This window comes from Lontra canadensis, unplaced genomic scaffold, assembly GCF_010015895.1.
Source record: "Lontra canadensis isolate GAN:19392208 unplaced genomic scaffold, GSC_riverotter_1.0 scaffold127, whole genome shotgun sequence".
Taxonomy (NCBI): domain Eukaryota; kingdom Metazoa; phylum Chordata; class Mammalia; order Carnivora; family Mustelidae; genus Lontra; species Lontra canadensis.
In genome coordinates this window covers 1,847,087-1,871,035 of record NW_022631121.1, presented here as the reverse complement: position 1 = coordinate 1,871,035, position 23,949 = coordinate 1,847,087, and the positions used below count along the sequence as shown (strand labels likewise).

Genomic DNA, 23,949 nt, shown 5'->3' with positions numbered 1-23,949 from the left:
CACTGTGAGACCACAGTCTGTGTCCTCTGCCTGGGCAACCCCTCCGCCTCACCCCCCACCCACTGATTTCTATGTCCTGTGGGTCCCAGAATGCCTCAGACACTGCAGAGTCTACTAGCACAATATGCAACACACCGTAGGTATTTAATACATATTTCCTGATTAGAACTGAAAATCAAAATACTAAGTTTCCATATAAACTTACTGTAGCAAATACAATTCAGGGATGCAAGGTCGTATTTGCTGGTAATGGTAAATTCCTCATAGATGGCCGGCTCTGTTCTGTATGTTTGGTCAAAGGTATCAAATTCTTCAAGTTAAGGGTAGAGGAGCCAAAGGTAGGAAGGGAGGTGGTAACAAAGTGGTAGTAACTGTCAGTATAGTCTGTCAGGCCAGAGAGTGGTGGCGGGGGGCGGGGGGGGGGAGGCGTGGACGTGTTCAGAACTGATTATCACAAACACAGCTTCGACCTGCTAGAGTGTGTAACAACTGTAGCCAAAGCCAGCACAGAGACTCCTATCAGCCCAATTCCAGAAGGGGCTTTAGGATCTAGTCCTAATGGTGGACTGGTAAGTTACAGGATGCCTTGCTGTCTCGGAAGCAGGAACATTTAAGTAAAGGTCACCGTGTACTCATTTTCGAGGTGAACCAAAGCAAAATGTTAAGCTGACCGTTACAGGGAATGAAGAGGATCCGACCGAAGCCAGGAGCGCTCAAAAGCACTAATGAACTGAAAGCACTACATTTCTTGGAAAATGATCAGTTTTTAGAGCTGGGACCTTCAGCCAACAAACTTTAAGGTAATTAACGTTCAAGGTTAAGAACTCCCTATGCAGCTTTTATTCTTTGCAGGAAGCTGATTTCATCCAGGAAATGCTGTGTCACTGGCTTCCCATAATAAAAGCAGAGCCAACATCTACCGAGCACTGACCATGTGCCACACACTGTGCTACACGTTCTCCATCTCACCAGGACAGGAAGCCTGTGATTAGACACTATCGCTTCTATTCTGTAGCTAAAGACACTGCAATGTAGTGGGATTGAGGGATTTGCCCGCACGTGCTACTGGGCGGGGGGGGGCGGGGGGGGCGCACCAGAAATTAAAAGATTGGAGTACAAGTCCACACAGACTGCTGCTCGTATTCCCAGAGACGATAAGCAGGTGAACAAGGTTAAGAACCGTTTCAGTGCAAGTAAATGAAGCAGGTAACAGCCTGAGAGTTTGGTAAGACTAGAGGAGCGGTAGAGTACGCGACTTCCGGATCGTCTAGCAGAACAAATTTAGACAAACCCTTCACATTACTAACAGAGACTATGCTCGCTGGAAAGAAGTGCACTGGGGTAGTGGCATATTATGTTAAACGAAATGGTATACTATGTTGAACTGAAAAAAGCACAGGCTTAAAAGCTCCATCCCCTTGAGGGCACCTGGGTGGCCCAGTCAGTTCTGTGCCTGACTCTTGATTTCAGCTCAGGTTGTGATCTCAGGGTTGTGAGATCAAGCCCCATGTCCAGCCCCATGCTAGGTGTGGAGTCTGCTAGAGATTTCTCTTTCTCCCTGTCCCTCTTCCCCTACGGCTCCCCCTCCCCTTTCTAAAGAAAAAGAAAGAAAGAAAAACTCCATCTACTTGAATTTTAAGTGTGGTCTTGCCCCTAACTTTGCTTAGGCAGGATATTTAAATCATCTAAGCTTCGGCATCTCCATCCAGGAAATGCAAGTATCTACTGCACCTGGATGTGGGGAGAATTACAGCCACATCTGCCTGCTGTTGTGCTTGGCAGGGAATGGTACACAAATGTAAGTTCCCCTTGCCTCCTAGAGAGAATAATTTCTGGGTTACCCTGGAAAAGGTGGCAAAGGTGTCAAGTCAACAACCAGCCAATGATTCAGATAGGCTCTTCCTTACCTGGGACTTTGACTTTGCCACATACAAAATTGGGGAGGTTGGAGAGATGATCTCTAAGCTCAAGCTCCCATTGGGTGAACCTGAGAGGGTTAGATTTTGGTTTGTATCTCTATATAGTTATTTATCCTACACCAACCTTGCCTAATAATGTCAATTCTGGAACAAGTCTGGAGAGAGCACTGCTACAAGTAGGCAGCCAAGGGAAGGAGCCAAAAATCAAGAAAAATAATACACACTTTTCTCTGTGTTCTTCTAATTGTGTTCTCCACCCAGAAAGCCTCCAAGGGCACTTTGGATGCAGGACAAGAGGGTAAACATCACACATTCCCAGAAACCACCCCTATTACACAAACCTTCGAGGGAGAGGGACAGACAGCAGGAAAGCATGCCACAAAGCCACAGGGTTCATAAATTTTGGCTAGCACATATAAATCTATGTATTTCCCCCTGCTTCTCATTTACCCGTAAGTTTCCCAAAGGTAGTGACTATGCCTTGACAATTTCCCAAAACTTCTCAATTTCCACTTCACCCCAAATCCAGCTGTACAAGTAATGCTGATGGACTCCTAAACTACTTAAGGGTCAACCTTTAGCATCTCACACATGCCCTTCCCTGGTTCACAGCCCTTAGGCTTAGGCAGAGTCTACTGGACATAATGAAGTCGTTCTTTTTTTTTTAAGATTTTATTTATTTATTTGACACACAGAGATCACAAGTAGGCAGAGAGAGGAGGAAGCAGGCTCCCCGCCGAGCAGAGAGCCCGATGAGGAGCTCGATCCCAGGACCCTGGGATCATGACCTGAGCCGAAGGCAGAGGCCCTAACCCACTGAGCCACTCAGGCGCCCCTAATGCAGTGGTTCTTAACACATGACAATCACCTGGGTACCTCCAGCGTACCAACACTGCGGCCCCTGCCTCCAGAGAATGATTTAATGGGCCTCAATGGGGGCAGGTGTCACTAGTTTTAGGCATGCGTATGTGCATAAGTGTGCATGGTATGTGCACGGTGAGTGTGCACGCACGTGCACATACGCGCACGCACACACACACCCACCACCACCAAACGCCACTCTAGATTATTCTCACCAGCAGCAGGCTAAAGACCACTGACTAATGTGATTCACAAAAAATCCAACCAGCGAAAACAAATCAAAACCTCCTTTAGGTGGGGCGCCTAGGTGGCTCAGTGGGTTAAAGCCTCTGCCTCTGGCTCAGGTCGTGATCCCAGAGTTCTGGGATCGAGCCCCACCTCGGACTCTCTGCTCCGCGGGTCCTCCTCTCTCTCTCTCTCTCTCTGCCTGCCTCTCCTCTCTGCCTACTTGTGATCTCTGTCTGTCAAATAAATAAAATCTTTAAAAAAAAAACGCAAAAACCCTCCTTAGGCTCCGACAGGGGATATTTACCCATCTATTCTTAGTCTCTATTTTCATGTTTGAGATTTGTTTCAGCCTCTTAGGAAACTGACCAAGAACGTCCTCAAAGTCTTAAGAGATTTTTCAGCGTTACCAACTCTCCTGTTTCTCCTTCTCTAGATGATCCTACATGGGAAAGATCAAGACTGCTGAACACATTCACGAAGGAAGTGGCTGCCCTTCAGGATGCCGTGACCCTTGACATGCGGCGACAGGGCACTTGGTGCTCCTTCACCTGGGGTGTGTTTTGTTCCCACTGCGCCCGATCCTTAGCTACTTCCTCACTACAGAGGGGCGGTTAGATGAGCATGTCCTGGGTCCCCTGGATCTACTGTACATGTGGGTATTTTTCTTGCCTGCCCTGAACCTCGGTTTCCCCATTTGTAACACACACACTGGCGTGAGAAGTCTACGATACTGTATTTTACACCAGTGCTGGTAAGTACTCCGAAAATGCTAGCTGAATCTACTCGTTGTTTTTCAGTTTCCAAAGAGTCCATTTTCATTTCCTCCTTGAACAGCTTTACTGAAGTCAAGCTGAGGTTACAGAAGCAGGAATAGGAGAATGTAGGCCTGAGAGGCCATGGCAGAGAATCTGGGAAAAAGGCTAACCAAAGAAGTGGTCTTCCTCTATATAAAAGGCAGTTTCTAGAGATAGGGACACTCACTGTGATCAGGTAGCTGAAGGGATGATCAGAAAGAAAGTACTCACTTGAGCTCATTACCTGACCAGTATAGGAAGAACACAATGCTGATTACCATTTTGCTTTCTATTTAACATGGGAAGCAGAGGAATTAACCAAATTTATACACGGAATTTCTGCTACCAAGTTTAAGAAAACATTGTACTTCACTAGAACAGAGCCAAGGAAAGGTTCAGATAAAACCTGGAGTATGCTCTGGTCTGTGAAAACCTAACAATTTGTTGGGAAAGGATAGGTATGTTACCAATCTCAAAGGACCCTACTGTTTTCTGGCCAAGGAGACACTGGGGAATATTTAACTTTCTGCTCCAGGAAAATGTTAGAGATACTTAGTAATTTATTCCCCACTGTGAAACTATTATATACTGACCTCCATGCCCTAATAAGAAAGCAAGCTCGACTGGTACAACTCAAATGATCCAGTGGAATCACATACCAAGTCTCAGAATGAAAATGAAATCACGACAGCTTGCGTGATGCTTCAGGAAATAATCTACAATTTGGTTAGAACCCCAACTATTCAATGAGAGGGAGTATAAATATAGAGCTTTGTAAATGTAATAGTTTGCTGTGATTTTTGTGCCATTCATTATGGCAGAAAGCATCATCTCTGCGAAGATGAGACACTGACCAGGACTAGGTTTCTCCTTGAGGGATATGAAGGATACCACCAGGGGTCTCCACCAAACCCAGCTCTGTCCCCAGGGGAAGTATGGAGGTAAACTGACTGGCCCACCCCCACAGAAGTGAAATGGGCTAGCTGAATGCTTCCGGGTTAGTTTCTATTCATGCCAGGCAAGCCACCCACAGTCCCCTTAGCACACTTTCCTGTAAGTTCACTAATTTACCAGGAATAGGTGGGCAAGAACAGCTAGAATTTCTAAAAACTTATGGTAATAAATAAGGAACTACTGTCACCAAATTTCAAGACAAATTATAAGGCAAAAGTTAACATATATTTAGTGAAAATCACTAAAGTTGTCTCACTGACTAGAATTCGTAAATAGAAACTACTCTGTGAACTTAGCATGTGATAAAACAGAAACAACAAAGAAAGATTTGAGGTCTTAATAACTGTTGCTATGCAACTAGATAACAGAACAGAGCAAAAGTCAGTTAGCTACGAGAGTCCCATCAGAAAGGGCAAGGAATTCCAGAGGGGTTTAGGAACAATCTGCAAAACGCTACAGGTGCTAAATGTGACCATGATAAAAGCACTGTAAATGGCCGAGTACATAAAAACTCAGACTGTGCTCTAAATAAGAAGGAAGCCAACATTCAGCATGAACATACATAAACAAATGGGCAAAAGCTCCAAGGCTATCACAAAAAAAATGGATGGAAGAATGAATGGTGATATTCCTTCCAAATGCCTTTAATTGTATACTTGGATAATTCCTTTACCAAAAAAGAGAACACAGTTGCAAACAATATTTTGCACAGCACAACAGGTTACTATGCCAAAGTACTTGGCACAAGTGTCACACACTGGTGCAGGATGCTGGTGGTGAGGAAGGCTGTATTTGGGCAGGGGCTGTATGTGGGAGCTAGCTCCCTGTACTTCCTGCTCAATTTTGTGGTGAACCTAGAACTATTCAAAATAAAGTCTACCAATTAAAAAACAGAACAAAACAGGGGCTGGCTCTCGGGCTACAGAGTTGGACTACCTATCTTCCACTATGGTATTCCTAAAACAAAAGTATGTGCCCAACTCCGACTTCAGTTTATCATGGAAGTCAAGTGCTTAAATGCCCATGTGACAGAAAGGAAAAGGAAAAGCAAAAGCAGTGATATTTTCTGATTCCATCCAGTAATAAATCCAAGGTTTCTCAAATCGTGCCAAGAGCCTAGCGAATTTCCTAAGCTCAGGTGGGAGGACACCACCCATCGGGAGGTCAGCGAGTGTGGCCAACTCTCCCCTTCAAGACTACAGACTCCCACACAAAACTGCAAGATAGGCAAGCCAGAGCCACAGCTGAAGCACCCTGAGCCTGATGAACCAGATTACGTTGAAATCCAACCCTATCTGATCATGAAGGCCCCAAAGGGCCAATTCTGACTTTAAGCTTAAATACTGATCAAGATGCATGAAGTCAAGTTAGACATCTTTACCCTAACTGAAATCACTCTCTGGCCCTTTAATTATCAATAGCAGGCTTCTGTCTCCCAATAGGTTAGTCTAATTCTTCCCAACTCCTCCCAGTAGAAAAACCCTCCTGCTTAGAGAAATGGTGTATCGTGTAAATATCTGTTAAGGTACAAAGTAAACATACTCGGGAACAAAATGCAATTGTTTTTCCTCTTTCCTAACATGATAATTAAAAAAAAATATTTTCATCTCCTCTGGAAACAGAATCACTCTTCTCCCCAGTGGTAATCAGGCTTGGCGGAGAAAAATGACCTTAAAAACCAAGACTTTCTGAAGAGCAGTCATTCGAAACCAAAGTCAACTTTTCAGTGGGTATTTCTATCTTAAAATACTTTCTAAAGGAAAATAGAAGGCGGCTGAGCCCTTAAACCTCAAGAACAGTAAAAATAAGGAAACTGTTGCCTTCTGATGGCTAAAGGCTCCTGGGTTCACAAGGAGTGTGATAGTGGTAGAAATCTTTTCTGTGAAAAAAGGGCAGAGTTGTCAGACAACCTGCCTTCTGGTGGTTTAATCTGGGAGATATTATATTTAAATGCACGGACATTATGGAAATTTAAACTTATATAACAACTAAGGTGTGTAGCGTTTAATGACCTTTACAGGGAGCCAGGAATCACCCGTCACAGAGCGCCCACTCTGCAGACAGCAAACAGCTGAAGAAGCTGGGAGAGGTTCCAAAGCAGGGGCGAGTGCTGCCCTCTGGGAAGAGACAGTTTTGGATAAAATAAAATAAAGGGAGGGCGGGCGCAAACACCTTTAAAATCAGTGCAGCTGTGCAAAAGACAAGAGCAAAGGAACTGGGAAATAGAACAAATGGGAAGTGTGCAGGGAGGGAATCAAAGTGATGAAAGAAGGAATCAGAAGTGGCCAGAGACTGAAAGATAGAGAGCAGCTCCAAATGAAAATGTGAATCATTTCCTATCAAGTCATTCAAGATTCAGCAGGTTCTGACTTTAATTTACATCTCAACAGTCCAAGTTCTCCTTCCCTTATACCAAGAGAAGTTTTCATTCAACAACTACTTAATGGAAAGACAGAACTCAGATTTTTGCAAATATAACAAGGAGCTACCATTTCTTTTCCATTGACAACACAAACAATGACAATTTTATTTGCTCACCCATTCATGGTTGATAATTGTCTCTGTCTCTGGTCTATTGTTGGTAGTTTGACACACAAAAACAAACAGCTGAGTAAAGTCGTTGTTATTTCTTTAGGATTTCTTCCCTGTGTATTCATTTCCTTTCAAAACAATCCTGTGTTTTGGATTTGAGGAAGCCCATACACTTGAGCAGGATAAAGAGAAATAATCTGAGAAGAAATAAACTAAGAAATTTCAAGACAGAGCTTTTTACTTGTCTCCGTTTGTGCTGGTAGGATAGTTCCCTTGAGACAAAGTTTACGAATAGCCACCATTAGCATGAACTGCCCTTTAATGAACAAAAATTAGTACAAAAATCCTGAGAGTGACAGGTTCACAAGGAAAAGACCATAAAAGTTATATTGAAAAATGAAGTAAATGTTTATTCTGAACATGGAAATGTGATACTTCTCTTACTCCTAGTAAGGAATTTATATATACTATCTGAAGCCTCGGTCCAATAGAAAAATAATGTGGGACACATGTAATTTGAAACTGCCTAGCAGCCACATTAACTCAAGAAGAAACAGGTGAAAGTTTTGACATTTCATTGAATCTAACATATCCAAAATATTATCATATTTATATAAAATATGATAATATAAAATATTATCAATTCAAAACCTAAAATTTCTATCAGAAGTAACTGACCTATAATTAGATTTCATCAAATTTACAGTTAAGGAAGAGTCACATATCCAAATGCTCTAAACACAGAAGTTTGCCAATCAATTGAATCAAGTATCAACTTTAAATTTAAATCTAAATCAGTTCAGTTTCTCAGTCACACTAGCCACATTTCAAGGGCTAAAGAAGGTCAAGTGGCTAGTGGTGACCTTACTAGACAAAGAAGGCCTAAGATAATCACAGGAACCAAAAATGCAAACCTAACTGTTAAAAAAAAAACTATAATAAAACAAAGCAAATGAGATATGGAATACAGTAGAAAAATAAAGGCATTAAAAATAGAAAGCAAGAGAGGGGCGCCTGGGTGGCTCAGTAGGTTAAGCCTTTGCCTTCAGCTCAGGTCTCAGAGTCCTGGGACTGAGCCCCTTGTTGGGCTCTCTGCTTGGCAGGGAGCCTGCTTCCCTGCCCCTCCCCCCTGCCCCTCCTGCCTCTATGCCTACTTGTGATCTCTCTGTCAAATAAATAAATAAAGATCTTTAAAAAAAAATAGAAAGCAAGAGAAAATTATAGATGTCTATCACTATAGATGACAGATCTTTCATATCAACAAATACATGTATTGGTTAAACTTAGCCACATGAAAGAGAAAGTTTGATTCACAAAGCAAAACCCAACTTTACACTACATTTCAAGATGATAATTAAGGCAAAGTAATTCAGGAAGACTGAGGAAAAAAAAAACCACAAAACAGCAATGCTCCACCAGAAAATCTAAACAAGAGGAAAATAAAGATGTAGATCTCAATGTCAAATAAGGTTGAATCCAGGCTAAAAAGCAATAATCCACCAAGAGGGCAGCACTCTGTATCGCTAAAGGGTACATCTCACAGTGAGGACATGACAGTTAAGAATGTTTCAGCAGCCAACAGGTATGAAGGAAATACCGTCAGAGAGATACAGAGAAAGAGAATCCTATTAGGAGACTTGAACTTCTCTCAGGTCCTGATGGGTCAAGTAGATTAAAAATAAAAGTAAAGGTATAGGAAACAAATAGCATAATTAATATGGTGTATCTGGTATATCAAATTCTGTAACCTGAGACGAAAACATCATCTTCTTTTTGCTGCCCAAGGAACAGTCACAGGAAATGACCATATACTGCGCTACAAAGTAAACATCTGCAAGTTAAAGAAATAGTCATCCAGATAACATTCTGGGATCACAATGCAACAAAACTAGACATAAGGAAAATTAAAATGCAGGATGTGCCTGCCCTGAAAATGTAAAAACTCCAACAACTCCTGGTTCCCAGAAGAAATGAAGTCTGAAAATGCAGGAGAGCTGGGAGGAGCGAGGACCAGATACTGACAGGTCAGCGGCTAGAGCTGTGAGGGGTAACTGTAGCCTTGTGTACTCAAAGAGCACAGAGAAAAGAAACCGAGTGTCCAACTCAGAAGGAAAAGAATAACAAACGTGAGGAGACTAGGGAGGTCAGAGGGAATTAACAAAGTCAAAGTGGACGTCGATGAACTAGAAAACAAAACTCATAAAACGAATAAAGGAATCCAATCATAAACTGCCGTATAATCTAATCAAGAAAGGGGAGGAGAGAACGAATACAAAAAAGAGGAAAAGCCACAGAGAAAATGAGGAGATTACTAACCCAGCTCTGCAAGTTGACTTAAAACCTCAATGACTAGGATAATTTTCTAAAGAAATAAAACAAAATATACTCCAGAAGAAACAGAAAATCTATACAGCTCAATACCACAGAATACAGAAAGTTGTCAAACAGCAACACTCCCCAAACACACTAGGTTTCAAAGGCATAGGGGGAATCTACCAAATCTGTTTTTGTAAAGACTTTATTATTTATTTATTTAAAATTTGTAAGGGGGAGGAGAGGGAGGGAGAAAATCTTAAGCAGGTTCCATGCCCAGGGCCACAGCCTGAGGTGGGGATCGATCTCAGGACCCTGGGACTGTGACTTGAGCCAAAAGCAAGAATCCGACTGTCAACCAACTGAGCCACCCACGCACCCCACTACCAAACCTCTAAAGAACACAGTATTTGAAAGATAAACTGGTGGTAATACAGAAAAAAAGAAGTCTTCTGAAACAAGCAATCGCACCTGACAAGAAAATCTGAGACTGCACACACACACGAGATCTATAGACAAACAGCATGTGGACATCCAGACAATGAACCCAAGCGTTCAACACTTGATTCTTGCTAGTTCTTTAAGGGTCAAAAGTTTCCATAATAAAAAACCAAAATAGAAACTCATTTACTCAAGGAGAAAAAATTCTAACTAGGTAACACTTTTTACTTATCAGAAGTTTGCCGACAATTTGGTAAAAGCACAGGAAAACAGGCACTCTCGGAAACTTCTAGGGAGAGGATAAACAGGCAGCCTCTAGGGAAAGCAATTTGACAATGTTTATGAAAGTTTCAAATGCACATACCTCTGAGGTAGTAATCCCACATTCAGGAAAATGTCCTGTATATACAGTCATACAGACACAGAACGAGGCACGTATGGGACAATTCATGCTAACACTGGTTGCCACGGCGTAGACGAGAAACAACCTACTAGCTTTGGCTAATGAGTTATAGAACAGTCATATAAACAAACTCTCAGAAGCCCTAAACGAAGAAAAGGAAGTACTGTAGATAAAGATATAGAAATCTCCCTAAGGTATAAATTTTTAAAAGCAAGGTATGGACAGAACTATAACAAGCTGCCATTTATACAAAAAAATGGGGAGGCTAGTGGACAAAAGTAGGAAGGTGACATTTCTATGTCCTTTGGCACTTTTTGAGTTTGAAACCATGTAACTCCCATCTCAAACCAAATAGAAAATCTCATTTAAAAAAAAACCCACCCTTTAGAATGAACTCCTAATCCAGTAAGAACACTTGTTACTCCTGCTACACTTGCTAACTGGGTGGAAGGCCTTACTTCAAGCAAAGATCGAGTTCAAGAAACTCTTATTATTTTAAAGGGCACAGTAAAATATGGCAAACATAGGAAAGGGCAACAGTACTCTAGAGCAGAAGATCATCTAATTAGTGGTTTTCAATGCTGGTTATGCTTAAGAACAACCTGGGAATCTTCTAAAAATACCAGTGCCCTGCACCCCACCCCCAGACCATCTACATAAGTTTGGGGGATGGGACCCAGGCATGAAAACCATGGATCTAAATGCTTTACAGCAGTGGTCTTCCACAAAGCCTGGTTTTGCCCCCCCAGAGGACATGGGGCTGTCTGGGGACACTGGGTTGTCCCAGCTGGTGCCGTCTCGTAGGTAGTGGCATCTAGTGGGTTGAGGCCGGTAATGCTGCCTTAGTAAACCTCCAACTGTGCTCAGGACACACCCCCAACCATGACCTGTCCCCAGATGTCAAGAGTGTTGAGAATGAGAAACCCTTCTTTAAAATAAAATCACTGGGGCGCCTGGGTGGCTCAATGGGTTAAAGCCTCTGCCTTCGGTTCAGGTCATGATCCCAGGGTCCTGGGATCGAGCCCCGAGTCGGGCTCTCTGCTCAGCGGGGAGCCTGCTTCCCTTCCTCTCTCTCTGCCTGCCTCTCTGCCTACTTGTGTCTACTACTACTGTCTGTCCAATGGATAAATAAAATCTTTAAAAAATAATAATAAATAATAAAATCACTGCTTCTGAAGTAACAACCAGTTTTCATCCTCACTTTAAACAGGAAGATAATCTCCTTATTTTACTAGTGTGGATAGATTAGTATAATAAAGCTATTTCAGTGGCCATAGAAACTACAATTTATTTGTTAACATTCTTATAAAGAATACTGAAACACCGAATTCCATGTACATGCTTTCTTTGGTCCCTGTCCAAAATATGGTCAGTCAAAAATTTATGTCCTGTTTGTAAGATAGTGAGGGAGAAAATCTGAAAGGTCACCAAGTGGCAGCCTAGGGGTCAATATGGTCCACATGTCCACTTTGTTTGAGCCTCAGGTCTTTTCAAATATACTGAATTGTTGCTGCTCACCTGCCCCTTCTAGAGCCAGCACATACCTTCTGCAGTCTGCCACGGTCCAACATGGCTGGCTTCACGTGGTCATCTGCTGCTCCCCAGCTGGTCCTTTAAGCATTTGAGGTGGCCTTCATCTGCCATTTTCAACAACCATGAAGGGGCATAATGCCTCTCACCTTAAAAATATTCCCACATCCATTCCAAATTCTCAAACTCCTACACTGCCTTCCACAAAAAAACTATCAAGAACTAGAAGAACTAAAAGAAAGGTAGAAGTCGAGATGTGTGACAACACTCTTCTTCCAGTTGTTGTCATTAAACACAGGTTGCCCGCCACCTGTCTCTGGATATTACAAACTAGGCTTGTAGTTTCTAGCAAATTCCACTACAATTATATATAGCTCTTCTGTGTGCTTCCTTATAAGGGAAAAAACTTCAATTATTAGGCTTCTTCCATTATCCTAGATTAGTATATCCCTCCACCTCTCCCAAAATAGGTCAGAAGCCTTTTATGGGAAATACCTATCAGGAGATTTGGTAATTTTCTTTTCAGAAGTTCATCCCTTTTCCTTTGAAACTACTATCACACAGTTCAGGAGTTGTGTTTTAGAGATTGCCTGATACAATCCACACGTTTTTTTAATGAGGAAAATGAACCCCAGTGAGGTTCACTCAGCCAAGGCCACACTCTTGAGTTAGTGGCAGAGCAAAAATTAGAACACATTTCCAGATACTGGTCCCATGGGTTTTCCATGATAACACTATCTCCCACTGTGGTTTTCCCACTCAAGTAACATTCTTGCCAAGACACCTATTAACATGGGTAGATACTAGCTTGCTGTAGACCTAAATCAACTGAAATTTCGCCAAGCTAGCAGAGCTATTATGTCAATTTTGAGGGTGGAAGAAATTAGGAATTTCTGGATTCCTTTTGCTCCTTTTACTGTGAATTAACCTAAGTTGTTTAGGTCATGAAGCTGATACCTTCAGAGTCTTCTCTAAACCATAAACTGGAGATGGAAAACATGCTATTTACAGCAACGGTGACATTTTCTTTCTAAACCCTGAAGTCAGGAGCTGCTTCAAACCTCTAAAATGTCAAAAGTGGCCAGCGATGGTTAACTGCTGAAAAGCTTCCAGGAGTGCAGTTTCAGATGCAAAGATCAACATTGAATTTTGACTCTTCCTCATCAATCCCCAGCAAAGCGGGTTCTTAAAATTTAATTTGGTCTCCACTGTAACCTAGTCCTCTCTTCCTATCCACACTTTGTCAGTATAGGCAACATCACATTTTGCATCTCTGATCTTCCTGGAGTGTCCTACCTCCTCTGCACTTTTAGTTTTTATTCCCAGCGGATACCGTCCCTTTACATTTACATAATATTCATTACAGGAAGGGACTCCCATTATGTTCCCTTGAGAGCTTAGAATATCTCTGATGCTCCATTGGATTCCCCTTCAAGGATGCTCAACTCCAGTCGGATACCTGGGTGCGCACTGGGCTTTCACTGTCAGGTGGTTCACAACCAGCTCCCTCGCCTTCAGCAACTCTAAGTATTCGCTCCGTGGCTGAAAAGGCGCCGCTCTGGGGAAACAGGATCCCATGAGCAGAAGGTGGTGGAATCTATTTCCATGTCAGCTAGGCCTCTCCGGGAAGGGGAGGGCCGGGTCTTCCGCGCTCCCACCTCAATCCGGGTCAGCTGCCGATCAGCCCACTGGACCGGGGAGAAGGTGGTGGGACACAAAAGGGGAGGCGCGACTAAAGGTGCTGGCCCCGAGACCGGGGGTGTATGAGACCCTGCCCTGACGCTAGGAGCCCACGCGTCCTCTCCTCCCCAGCATCTAAAGCGTTTGTAGTCCAGGCCTCTAACTGCTTTAACATTACACGAAAAGGACAACAGTTCGAGTCCTTCCGCTCCAGGCACACGGGAGCACCTTAGGGCAAAAAAGGAACAAAATGCCACTGCGTAATTTATTCGACTTCAAGGTGTTTCTAAACAGCTCTTACCCAACAACAACAAAATAATCTACAAATAAAAACATTAAAAAGCTACACCCACATTCCGCTACTAAGTTTTAAGGACGGTAAGGTCTGTGTCAAGTAGATTTGAAGCTACCGAAGCAGGTCTGGGGAGTCCCGCCCGGATGAGGGTCCTCGGACGCGGCTTCCGTGTTTCCAGGTAAAGCCCTGGCCGGTGTGCGGGTGCCAGGCCCTGCCCCCTCCGCTCCCCGAAATTCGAGTCCCCGGAAGAGTCCCCGGGCATCCTGGAGCCCCGCCTGCGGTTCCCACGGACTTTGCCCCGAGCTACGGAGACCCGCGGCGGCGGCCCCGGAAGGCAGCGGCCCCGCGTCCCAGGGCTGTGGGGACCGTACCGACCGCAGGGGCCCGCGGCCCCGCACTCACCGAAGTCTAGGAACTGCTTGATGGAGAGTGGCGATGGCGAGAAACGCGAGTAGCGTTCGATCTGCTTAGGCACCGGCTGCTTCAGCAGCCACCGGAAAAGCCGCATCCTCGCCGAGGCCGCGCACAGACCAGCCGAGACGCTCAGGCAGCCGCACGAGCCGTTGCAGCCGAGCCACGCGGATCCCGCACGTCAGCCGAGCTCGAACCTCGGCCTCCGCCTCGGCCTTGGCGCCGCGGGTGCAGCTGCCGCAACAGCAGCAGCAGCTCCCGGGCCGCGGCCGGCCGCCCGCGGCTTCCCCAGGCCCCGCCTACGGGGGCGGAGCCGGTCGCCGCACGTACGCGGCGCACGGAGGGCGCCGGGGATACGGGGGGCGCGCGGCCGCACGCGCCGGCCGCTGATTCGCCGTCGCCGCTCTCGCTTTCTTTTGCTTGAGTTCGCCCAGATGCCGCGCCTCCCTCCTCTGCTCCTGGGCCTGAGCCCCTCCCGGTAACTGCTGCAACCCTGCGTACCGCTCCCCCCCCGGCTAAGTCCTTCTCGGCCCAAAGGTAGCGAAGGTGCCGTCGGACCGCGAGGAGGTCCGAAGTGCACGCCCGGAATCCAGCCCTACGCCTTGTTTAAGGCGCCGCTCAACGGGAGGCACCTCTTCCCGGAGGCCTTCCCTGGATGGGCTGGCTACGGCCCTTCACGATCTCATTACATCTTGATACTTTGGTTTTCACGTCCCTTTTACCACTTAACTATAGTGGCCGTTTCATGCGTGCCACCACACGACCACCTTGGGCAGAATCAAATGTGGTTGTTTCACGCCTGCCTCCCACCCGCTGGACAGGCTTAATTGTCACGTCACTGTTGACTCTGTTACGTGGCCCACGGTACCGCCTCCACCCCCAGCCCACCTCCACCTCCCCACCCTTTAAGCCCTCACCCTTTTGAACACCTTTGGGCAGGAATGTTAGGTCACTCGCTCTGTTTCGCAGCCCCACCATCTTCCCACCTGAGGCCACCATCTTTGGACAAGATTAAGTCATTACCTCTGTTTCATGCCACCACAACCACCGTTGGACAGTATCAATTCTAACATCACTGACACTGGGTTTCGGGCCCCCTACCCCCATACTCCCTCTCACACCAACTGGCTGTTTCATACCACCACTACGATCGGAAAGGATCAGATTAAAGGTCATTGGCATTATCTTTCATACCCCCGCACTCACATCACCACCACCACCACCACCACCATAGGACAGCTCCCTGACTCTTTAACGCTTCACCAACCTCCAGCACCACAACATTTGGATAGGAGTCTATGCTTGCACTAGGTGTTGAGTATTTTTTCTCTGCATACCAGTGACCTTGAACTCAGGGCTCAGTATATGAAATCATGATTTCCTAATGGGGGTGGATGAAGTACTGCTGACTTCAACCATTTTCACGAAATCTTGCTTTATTTTTGGCAACGTATAAACATCAAGTAAAAGGAAAAGTGGAATGTTCTCTAAGGAAAGGTAAAAATGTAACTGGAGACCACTCTTGTGATCTGATTAGGCTGGTTTTCTCACTGAATAAAATCATCAGTGTGTAGCTATTGAACTTTTGTGCCTTTATTGCGTATTTGTGCACCCAATTCTTTGCTTACTAGTTGTATCTTTATTCTGAATTTAAAGAAAAGTAATACATAACACTCAAATGCATCCAGGGGCATGCCTACACTTCTAGATTTTCAAATACATCTTGGTCATCGTGGTGGTGGTATGATACATACATTACCACGTCCTCTCCATTCAAACCAAAACCTAAAAGAGATGTACCGACAACGTCTTTAGCTGGGTATTTTGCCAGCAATAAGCAATCCTGTTAGTGCAGATGGGCAGACAAAAAGAAGACCTGTAGCCTGTGATTCTTCCAGTGACTTTTGCAGGTGCGACTCGGATGTTAGAGTGTACTTGGTGACAGTGGTGGTAGTCAGGAAAAAGGAAGGTTCCCCCAACCTAAGCTGCTGGTCTGTCTGAGCCAGCACATCACTTGTTTCATTCCTTTCTCTGCCAGTGAACACAATCTGTGTATTCTATTGATTTGATCACTTCACCTGTCATGTGATTAGTTCTACTGATGCTTCTCCAAAAGGTGGCAAAGTCCTAGAAGTGGGACACAATACGAGAGAGTCTGGTGTGATGTAAATTGCACTGGTCCAGGGCTCAAAAGGCCCAGTCCTAAGCTCTGTTCTATCATTAACTGGCTGTGTGGTCTTAGACAAGTCACTTAGACTTTCTCTGTCCCAGTTACTTCGTATGTCGGATGGAGATACCTGATCGCTCTCCCTGGCATCTGTGACAATCAAATGAAATCAATCCCATCTAATATAAACTTAAAATATTGTTCTACCTCTTTCATACAGCAATAAACATTTTTAAGCTAATAGTCTTATGCAAACTGGCAAAATCCAGAGTTAAACCAGTGAGTTGATTTCAGTACTGCTTATAGCTGTAAGAGAAGGATCTTGAAAGAAATAGATCTTGATGAACTTTTTTTCAATTCCTTGCACACACCAAAGTTTCCCCAGGCCCGCTCCCAGTGACTCTCGAAGCAAGATCCCTGGACCACCAGCAGAAACATCACCTGGGAACTTGCTAGAAATACAAACTCCTGGATTCCACCCCAGACCTACTGAATGAAAACCTACGGGGGTGGGTCCCGGCCATCTGTGGTTTAACACGCTTTGAGGGTTTTAAAGACCTGGCCACAAATTCTTTGATATTCCTTCCTCTAAGAGATGGAGTTTAATTCTTCTTCCTTTGAGTGTGGGCTTGATTTAGTCCTCACTTCCAACAGAGGATGACCAGAAGTGGTAAGATCTCACTTCAAAGATTAGGTTATAAAACAACTTCACTCTTACAAATACCTGACCAGTACTCCTCAAACTATCAAGGTCATTAAAAACAAGAACATCTGAGAAACCATGACAATCAAGAGGAGCCTAAGGAGGCGTGACAACGTGCTATCCTGGATGGGATTCTGGAACAGATAAAAGGACACTAAATAAAAACTACAGAATTTTTTTTTAAAGATTTTATTTATTTACGTGACACACAGGGAGAGTACAAGCAGGGGGAGCGGCACGCAGAGGCAGAGGGAGAGGAAGAAGCAGGCTTCCCGCTGAGCAGAGAGCCCAACGTGGGGTTCAATCCTGGGACCACAGATTCATGACCTGAACCAAAGGCAGCCGACTTAACCGACTGAGCCACCGAGGCACCCCAAAACTACAAGATTCTTAATAAAAGATAAACTTTGGACCAAACGTGTTTAATAATAATATATCAATGTTCACAAATTTAATATATCTATCATATAAGGCAAGATAATAATAGTAGGGGAAATGGAGCATAGGGCATATGGGAACATTGTGTACTATCTTCTCAGTTTTGCTGTAAATCTGAAACTGTTGAAAAAAATAAAGCCAATTATAACATACAGTATTACCTATGGTCATCATGTTGTACATTATATCCCCAGAACTTATTTTAACTTATAAGTAGGATTTCTGAAAGTTGTTAAGAGTTGTTAAAAGTTTTTATTGAAAGGGGGAAGAATTATAACTATGTGAGTTGATGGGTGTGAACTAAATATATTGTGGTAATCATCTGGCAATATATACATATACCAAACCATTATGTTGTACACCTTAAACTTATATGATGTTATATGTCAATTATATCTCAATAAAACAGGGGAGAAAGCAGTACCTTTTGGTTACAAGATGTAAAATGTAAAATTCAAAGATAATATATAAGATATTAAATAAAAATACTTTATAACCCTAGAATAACTCCTGAACACTTAAAGAACATGTATTATTAAAAAAATAATAATGTGAACATTAAAAAAACGACTTCCCTCTTGGGGTTTTTCTCTCTCTTCTTTCTTCTCTGCTGCGAGGTAGCCCTGTGGAAGCCCACGGGAGTGAGCCTGAAAGCAGGTTCCTCCTCAGGACTGTAACCTTGTGAAAGGCTCTGAGCCACTACCAGTCAGCTACGTGGCTCCTGGACTTCTGACCCACAGAAACTCTCATGGTTTGGTATAATAAATGTTCATTGTTTCCAGCTATTCTGTTTTTGGATACTTTGTCATGCTGTAATAGTGACTCCTCCGCATGCTTCAAGGGTGACTGACTCACATTCAAGTGCGAGAACTGCCATCCTACCCTATGCACTCTCACCCAGCTCCCTGTTCCAGAAGATCTCCACAGCCGCATCACTTCGAAAACAAGGGAGGCCTTCCCTGACCAGGAAGGCAATTTGTTCCTCTTGCTATATACTGTTTCTTGATGCTCTGAACTTCTCGCTGTAACACTCAAAACTGTTCGAATTTCGTAAAGATCTCTCTTCCGCCCTAGACACAATACCTGTGATGGCTGAGCCCAAGTCTAGCCTCTCCGCTGCTCCGCTGCCGTGTCCGGCATCAGTACCACTCACTAGGTCCACAACAGATACTCTTTATATAAAAGAAAACCAGGAATAGGAACAATAAAACTACCCCAAATCACATTCCTTCCTGTCAGCACCCAGTGAGGAACAAAGGCAAGGGTAGTATTCTGAGTAATTTGAGCAATAATGGGCATTTTATTGAATCATAATTTGATAAAGCCTAAAGCCCAAGTGAAGTGGAATAGATGAGGGGAAAAAATAACCCCTGATTGTCTCATCAATCACTAGCAGGTGGGTCTTGTTAGAAAACACCTCCACCGGCATTTGACTTGGCTATGAACTCCTGGTCTCCTTGTGTTTCCCTCCGCCTTTCTTTACTTCAACTGACATATTTTTAGAAGCGCCCACCATGTGCTCTGGAAAAGGACCTATGTTTGTCTATTCACGTAAATCTGATGGAGGAATCATATCCTCATTTTACAGGTAAGTAAACTAAGATGGAGACAGGTTAAAATAATTTTAAGATAACACAGCTTGTACAGGGCAGTCCAAATTTGAATCCAGGTCTCCTGACTCTCAATTCTACGTTCCTTGATACCAGTCTGCATTTTTAAAATAAACTTTATTTTTAATTTTTTAAAATATTTTTAAAATATTTATTTTAGAGAGAGAGTGCACACTTGCATGAGTGGGGGGGAGGGGCAGAAGGAAAGGGAGAGGAAGAGAATCTCAAACAGACATGAGGCTTGATCCCACGACCCTGAGATCATCACCTGAGCCAAAACCAAGAGTCAGATCCTTAACCGACTGAGCCACCCAGGTGCCCCAAAGCAGACTTTGCTTTTTAAAGCATTTTTTAGGCTCACAGCAAAATGGAGTAGAAACTGCAGGGAGTTCCCACATACCAGGTCTCCCCCCACCCTCACGGAGCTTCCCCCACCATTATCATCCTGCAGTGGACTGGCATATTTGCTAATATCAGTGAACCTACATCAACACATCATCATGAACCATTATGAACCCAAACCCACATTTTACTGTTCACTACTGGTGCCATACGTTCTGTAGCTTTGGACAAATGTACTGCCCTAAAAATTCTCTGTACTCTGCCTACACATCCCTCCATGCTAACCCCTGGCAAGCATTGATCTTTTTACTGTCTCCATAATTCTACCTTTCCCAGAATGTCGTACGGTTGGAATCATACAGCCTTTTCACATGGGTTTCTTTCACTTAGTAATATGCATTTAAGGTTCAATCACGTCTCTTCGTGACTTGATAGCTCATTTCTTTTTAGGTGTGAATAATATGCCATTGTTTGGAGGGAGCACAATTTATTTGCCCATTAACCTATTGAAGGAAATTTTGACTCTGTCCAACCCTCACCAACCCACCCTTTGATTTGAAGAGTGGTAAGTTAAGAGTGTGAAGATGAGTGTGATTTGAAGCAGTAGCTCTCTTTTTCCAAGTGCCCAGATTCACGATTTTTTGGACAAACTACTTTGGCTGGTACAACTCCTCTTCAAGTCCATTTACCCTGTTCCTTCTACCACTGGTAGTCTTTCTCTTCCCCCAAAAAGACATCAGAAAAGATTTTAAGCACAGGGAACGGTGTGGCAGGATAATTTATGAAGAAATTAAACCTGTGTTTTGTTCTTGTGCCTCGTGGAGAGGTAGCTAATCTTCCCCGGCCTGAAAGACAATGGAGACTTTAGGTCTGGGCTTTGGGCTGCTGTGCTGAGTTTGTATGGCAGGACTGAAAACGCACGTTGGAAGATTTGAGACATTTTGGTAATCTCTGTAAATTCATGCCCTCCTCTCTTGGTAACTACCCCACTTTTGTTTATTGCCCATGCAGTGAATTTGTGCTGGGGGCAGGGGAAGAGGGTAGAGCCTCCTTTGTTTGTAGTAATTTTTCAAAGATTTTATTTATTTGACAGAGAGAGAGAGAGAGAGCACAAACAGGGGGAGAGGCAGAGGGAGAAGCAGGTTCTCCGCTGAGCAAGGAGCAGGGCTTGATTCCAGGACCCCGGGATCATAACCTGAGCCAAAGGCAGACACTTAACCGACTGAGCCACACAGGTGCCCCTGTAGTAATGAAATATATGGCTCAATCTAAAAATTAATGAGCTTGATTTTGACCACTGGCCATAAGCTCGTCGTTCAGGGATGGGCACATGACCCAATTTAGGCCAATGAGAAAGGAGGAGAAATTTCCTGGAGGCTTCTGTGAAAGAAACTTGCTTGCTAAGGGAAGGAAGCTTCTGGAAGAAACTCTCTTATCTTTCTCTCTTCTCCCCATCTCTGAGTGAATGCAAGTAAGCATGTAGCAACAGCTGACAACCGTCTTGTGACCAGAGCAAAGCTGACTTTGTAGAGCACAGAGTGGAAATGAAAGGAAAGAGGGTCGTTGATAATGTCGTCAGGTGCCTAAATCAAACCAACCCTGAAGCTTCCTCTGAATGCCAGTCATACAGGCCAGTACCTCTCGTTTACAGTTTAGGCTGGGTTGGGTAGACTTGTGTTGCTTAGGGTCAAGAGTATCAGAGCCGTCCCACTAAGCGGTTCTCCAGATACCCTGCATATACACATGGGACTAGCTCCCCATTGATGGCTGCTGTCGGGTGTCTTGCCAGGCCCGTACATGGGAATTCAAACCCAGATTTAATCTTATTTAAAAAAATAAAGACAGGTACTTTTTCATGTGTACAAGTTATGGAACAAAATTACATCTTCTAATATCCAGAAGGAAAAGACAATAATGGAAAATGGTTAAGTAAATCATGGCACAAGCACTCAGTGGACCACTGAGTTGATTGAACACATTGAAACACACTGAAAAAAAAGTGTGTTGTGTGAAGTCTATATGAGAACATGGAAAATGCACATATTATCAGTGGGTAAAAGCAAGATACAAAATGATGTATTAAATTGGAGCTCAGCTACGAAGAGATCACCAAAACTTCAAGGAAACAGAGCAAAATGCCAATAATACAAGAACAACCAAAGACTGTTTTGAGTGATACCATGCTTAGGTTGACATTTAGGAAATCCTTGGAGTCTCTGGGTGGGAACACAATCCAAAAATATGAACCTAGAATAGGTAACATGAGTGGCCTTATTCAGTTCTCTTTACCCTAAAAGATGAAAGTTATTTATACAGCAACTTGTCAGAATCTACCGTTCTTTCGTTTCTATACAAATCATGATCTTATCAGTTTCTATTAATATTTACTTAGTGCCCATAATTAACTGAGCATGAACCCTTATTTGCAGTGGACTCTGACATCTAGAGTGCCACCTATTATCTGGAAAACTTGGCATTTCTCCTATCAGCAAGTTGAGCACAACCCTCGTCCATCCAAGCTGCTGACCAAGGTGCAGCCTCCCCCAACCCCAACCATCACGACCACCGAATGTGAACCTGGCAGCAAACCTGAGTCAGTTCCAAAGTTACTAAGATTTCCTTCCATCAAGGAGGCTTGTGTAGCCTTGTGTAGTCCAGGAAGGACTCTTCGCCAGGGAGCTGGAGTTTTACTGTCAGCCCCAACTCTTTTCACCTTGCCCTCCTTCCAATTATTCTAATTTTCCGGAGGTTGAAAGCTTTGAGGAAAAGAAAAACAGTCATTTCTCCCAAGGAGATTGGGGGCCGCTGCTCTAAGTTAACCTGACCCACATCCCCATCTATGAGGCAACCATAAATTAGGATATTAAAGGAAAAGGAAAGGGGTCAATCACCCCCCACTGTTTGAAATGTGCACTGGAATAGAATTGAAGAGGCCAGATTTCAAAATCTAAAGAGATTCAATGTCCTTAGAAATGCTAAAGTTGTGGTACCCAATACAACACCGCTAGTCACTAGTCGAGTGGGGCTCTTGGGTCCCTGAAATGTGCTGATCTGAATTGAGACGTGTTGTAAGTGTAAAATTCACACGGGATTTCAAAGGCTGAGTATGGCAAAAAATAATTTGTATACTGACTACATGCTAAAATGTCAACATGTTAGATACATCAGTTAAATTGGTTAAATCTGATATATTATTAAAATTAATTTCATTTGTTTTTTGTTCATTTTTAAGTGTGGCTTCTAGAAAATGTAAAATTACAGCTGTGCCTCGCATTTGGGGATCGCGCTAAATTTCGATGAGATAAGTGCTGTGCCAGGAATATTCCAGGGTGTCCCTTACACTCCTGTTTCTATAGAAAAGGGAACTAACATTTGCTGCTGGGCTCCTTTGTTCCGTAGCTGGTTGGGAGCAGTCCCCTCTTTGAATCCTTATAGCAGCCCCACAAGGGACACATGAATTTACCCACTTACAGAAACCTGAGGCTCAGACAAGTTCAGGAATTTGCCTACGGCCATCCACTCACATGTGGCAGAGCCAGGAAATCCAACACTGGATTATCAGGGTGTGATTCGGTTGCCAAGGCTTTTGTCTCTGCCATGACTTGAAGACCTATACGAGAAGAGGAAGCAATGACAAACACATGGAAGCAGAGGACTTCTCTAAAACTCAAATTGTGGGGTGCCTGGGGGGCTCAGTGGGTTAAGCCTCTGCCTTCGGCTCAGGTCATGATCTCAGGGTCCTGGGATCAAGCCCTCCATCAGGCTCTCTGCTCAGCGGGGAGCCTGCTTCCCCCTCTCTCTCTGCCTGCCTCTCTGCCTACTTGTGATCTCTCTCTCTCTCTGTCAAATAAATAAATAAAATCTCTTTAAAAAAATAAAATAAAACTCAAATTGCTTTTATTGGGACAAGCTTCAATAAAAAACAGGACCACACCTCCCTAGGTGGCAATTCAACAGACACATGACCGGTGACAAGTCAGACAGTATTGCCTTCCTTTTCGCCTAACCATAACTTGATAAAGGGTTGTGAGCGGGTGCTGTTGAAGAGCTAGACTTTCCCCACTCAAAAAAGAAAGATTCCTGTATTTGTCAATACTTTTCGATATAATGGGAAGAAAAATTTGCTACTCAGCCCCATGATTGACAAATAAACAGTGCTGTAGTGAATGTGATTTTTCGGATGGATTTATAGATTCCATGAGAATGTCTAATACTACAAAATAATGCAAATTTATTAAACTGATTTATACTCCTAGGGATGAATAAGAGGTTTGGTCCATCCATATCCTCCTCCTCAAAACTTGGTATTGTCGCACAGCTTCAGTGAC

At 43.8% G+C, this 23,949-nt stretch overlaps 1 protein-coding gene across 1 annotated transcript in view; it reads right to left on the bottom strand.

Moving 5' to 3' along the window:
- PDK3 (pyruvate dehydrogenase kinase 3) overlaps window positions 1–14,630 on the bottom strand; it is a 67,003-nt gene extending 52,373 nt beyond the window's left edge. The window contains exon 1 of the mRNA XM_032842294.1: window positions 14,353–14,630. Within this exon, the coding sequence (XP_032698185.1) occupies window positions 14,353–14,458 (106 nt within the window). The 5' untranslated portion in view covers window positions 14,459–14,630. The remainder of the gene's footprint in view (window positions 1–14,352) is intronic.
- Between the last annotated feature and the right edge of the window lie 9,319 nt (window positions 14,631–23,949).